The sequence below is a fragment of the Myotis lucifugus genome, unplaced genomic scaffold (genome assembly GCF_000147115.1).
Source record: "Myotis lucifugus unplaced genomic scaffold, Myoluc2.0 scaffold_181, whole genome shotgun sequence".
Classification (NCBI taxonomy): domain Eukaryota; kingdom Metazoa; phylum Chordata; class Mammalia; order Chiroptera; family Vespertilionidae; genus Myotis; species Myotis lucifugus.
The window spans coordinates 2,079,359-2,082,994 of NW_005871229.1; the positions used below are offsets into that span (position 1 = coordinate 2,079,359).

Here is a 3,636-nt window from a genome sequence, read left to right on the forward strand (position 1 = left end):
AGTAGTCATCACACCACTCCTTCATGTCCCCACCTCATCTCTTTGTCCTAAAAACAGCCGCTCTACGCACCCCACTCTAGTGAGATTATCTATAACACAAGTAAAAAAAAAAATCACACAACATAATATATTTATCATAAGATATGCTCTTTTCCTAGACAAACACATCTTTTTTATTAAACAAAAAAGACCCCCTCCAATTAAACACTATCTTTTTTACTTCACCACCTTTCTTTATATAAACGCCAAGAGGGAAAACTCACCCCGTTTTCCCAGGCAAAAATCATCAAATTTAGGCAGTTGGGAACTCCGGTCACCACATATGAGCTGGTGCCTTTTCCGGGGGGGGGGGGGGGGGGGGGGGGGGGGCTGTGCTAAGGCAGGCGCAGGCAGATGCGGCTCTCAGCTGTAGTTCCTCGTCTCCTCTCTGGGGAGGGAGGGGCTGGAGACGCACACTCTGCTTAGGCATGGACGTGCACCTCCCAAGCCAGGTCTAGCACAGCACTGTCCAGCGAGGGGCTGACACCGGCGAGAAGCACCAGCTCATATGTGGATGACCCGCAGTTCCCCAACTTGCCTAAATTTGGGGTCCTTTCTGCTTGGAGCATCTGGGTCTGTAAGGACCAGGGTGTAGAGTTTACTTGAATCAAGGCCATCCCATGAAATACCAGTGGGCCGGTTCTTCACCTGTAGGAAGGGACCAGTTTGGAGTTAAAAGAAGTCAGAAATGCTCAAGTAACCAACCATCAAATTCCCAACAGAGTAGATTATTAATAAAAGCTACAGTGTATTGACTCTACTAAGCGCCAGGAATTGAAGTTTAATATACTCTTTATTTATTTTAGCCCCAACAGCAATACAAGGCTGGTAACCTAGCATGTTATTAACAGAAAGGATCGGGATTTCAACCCTGGTGCTGACAGGGTCCTCTTCTAACAACAACCTTACGCTGTCTGAAATGACCGGGTCTCCAGATTTGGTGACCAGGAGGTTACCTGGGCCTGCTAACGTGAAACCTGAATTAACTGGACATTTAAAAGTAAGTGCACAGAAAAGGAGAAAACCGAGGTGGCCAGATGTGGAGAGTCAGGAAAAGGGCAGGCTTCGAGATGAGCACTTCTTATTTCAAAACAATCAGGTGCCATCGATAGCAGCTGTATTCACACCAAGGCCCCAGAGCTTGGTGACTAACAGCTCGCCAGGGCCTTGGCACGCGGGTTTTCTGGTTTCTCCACTTCCAGGAGCCAGGACCTGGTCCCGCCTCGATCGAGGGCGTCAGAGGCCAAACAGTAAAACAAGGCCCGTTGCCCTCGAGCCTTCCCGCTGCAGGTCACGACCCGCTAACACAAAGGAGGCCGCGCTGGGCACTGACGATCACCAGTTACATAACGCGTCCTGTGTCCTCGGGTGGGGCCTCTGCTCCCCAAAACGAGACCTAAAATCCCCAGGCCCGAGGGGAGGCTCCCGAGGGGAGACGCGGGGGCGACCAAGGCCGACTCGTTTCGGGGCCCGGCCGCCTCCCCGCCCCGCCCCCCGCGGTCCCGGCCGTTTCCGGGCCAAGACCCGGCCTGTGCCTAGAAGTCCCGGGAAAGCGGAGCAATTGCTCCCGCAGGCCGCGCCATGCCGCCAGCGGGGGACTTCCCCTCCCCTGGGTAACCGCAGGCCTGCAGCGTGGGCGCCCGACCCCCTGCCCTCAGCTGCAAGGTCCGCCCCACCTCCGCCCGGTCCCCGCCCAACGGCCCGCCGGCCTCCGGGTGCCGGGCAGCCGCCTCCCGCGCCCTCGGGTACCTGGGTGGGCGTGAGCACTTTGCCCAGCTCGTCGACCTCCGCCCCGGAGTATTTGACCTGCAGCGGGTGCTTCGGGCTCTCGTCCACCTCCTGCAGGCTCAAGGGCCCGGACCACTGGCTGAGGTCCACCGGCATCGCGCGGCCGAGCGGGGACTAGCGGGGAGACGCGGGCGAACCTGGGGGAGGCCAACAGCACCGACTGGAAGCGGTTCCCAAACAGGCCGGAGACCGCGCGAGCCCGCTGCAGGGGGCGCATGCGCAGGAGCCGCCGCCCGCCCCCTCCCCCTCCGTCCCCCCCTCCCCCTTCGCTCTCTGATTGGTGGCGCGGGGCGTCTCGCTCTCGGGTCCGCCGCCGGCTTCGCCCTTCTTTTTGCCCGAAGGGAATCTGCAACCCGCCGTCCCCGAGTTCCCCGGAGCTATGGCTCGGCTTGCGGGATAGTTGCTTCAAGAAATGTAATTGAGCTACCATTGATCGTTTTTCTTTTTTTTCAACCTTTTTGCATGACCTTCTAAATTCAGAAACGTAAGGCCTTGCCTAAAACCAGCCGACTGCCCCGAGCCCCTCGGTAATCTCGCGCATGCGCACTTGTTTTGGTAACCTCCTGGTGGTAGGGCCTGAGCGAACTTTTGAGTATTTTTCTCTATGAGCAAATACATTGTATTGGATTCTCAACCCCCTCCAACTTGGTCCAAACAAAATTCCGGGGAAGTGATATTTTTAAGCCTTTTTAATCCCTATTTTGCTGACATGTGGCTCTCCCTCTACCAGAGCTGCTTTAAGGCCCTTCCAATGGGTCCTCTTGTCCACGTCCCTCCATCCCCCGCCCTCCCCGTAACGACGGGGGTGCTCTCCCTGCCGCTGCCTCCAGTGTTCCTTTCTAGCCGTTCACCTTGCTCGGATGTAGGTCAGGTTCATCTACACCTCATCGCTCCCATTTTCAGAAAGTCCTCCATGGCTCCCCTTTGCCTCAGGTGAAACCCAGACGCCTGTAGATTTCTCCCACCTCTCTCGTATTCTTTTCTCGGATTTGTCTTTCTACCTCTGGGACTTTGCACATGCCGTTCCCTCTCCCTGGAACACTTTGCCCCTCATTCCCCTTTTCCTTCAGTCCTCGTTTTACTCTTATTATAACCCGCTCGCCTTTACTCATCTCGAAGATCACCTCCACCTTCTCCCACCCATCAAGACTGGGAGGTGCTGCTCCCTGTGTCCACCCCTGTTCTGTCCTTTCTCTTTCCTAATATTCAGAGCATTCGGAATTACAAACTTATCATCTGAAACACACCCCTGCCCACCTGAATATAGACTCTCTTGTTCACTGGTCTTACCCCTAGTACTTAAAATGGTGCCTGCCACACTTGATACCTGACAGTATCATCATTATATGAAAATAAGTGACTTTTAAAAACATATGGTCAGTGTTAGGTTCAAAGCTTCGTGTTTGTGTGTGTGTGTGTGTGTGTGTGTGTTGTTGTTGTTGTTTGTTTGTTAAAATATCACATTCAGAAAAAGGCTATTTCGCCTGTTATTCTGAGGTCAACCGCAACCTCCTTATGTTGCAGCAGTTGGAGGAAGCAGAACACCTTTCCCCTCACTGTTTATTTTTAACAGCTTTCATTAAATGCTCATGGGGTAACAGATGCCGTCCTACAAGCTCTGTGTTTAAAAAAGAAAACAACTATTTGGTCAGAAACGATGGTTGCAGATTCATAGAATATGCTCAGAAAGAGATGTTTTAAAACTTGCTTTGAACCATTCTCTGGGACTCAGCACGGAAGCTCATTGGATGTGTAAGAGGCGGGAGCCACTTTATGGGGAGCCTGTGGGGTACAAAGTGCTTACTGTGA

General features: G+C 53.5%; 1 protein-coding gene across 1 annotated transcript in view; it reads right to left on the minus strand.

Annotated features, from left to right (window-relative positions):
- Positions 1-2,031, minus strand: part of PEBP1 (phosphatidylethanolamine binding protein 1) — a 5,698-nt gene extending 3,667 nt beyond the window's left edge. The window contains exons 1-2 of the mRNA XM_006096564.3: positions 1,789-2,031; positions 578-687 (exon numbers count right to left, since the gene is read on the minus strand). Coding sequence (XP_006096626.1) covers positions 578-687; positions 1,789-1,923 — 245 coding nt within the window. The 5' untranslated portion in view covers positions 1,924-2,031. The remainder of the gene's footprint in view (positions 1-577; positions 688-1,788) is intronic.
- Between the last annotated feature and the right edge of the window lie 1,605 nt (positions 2,032-3,636).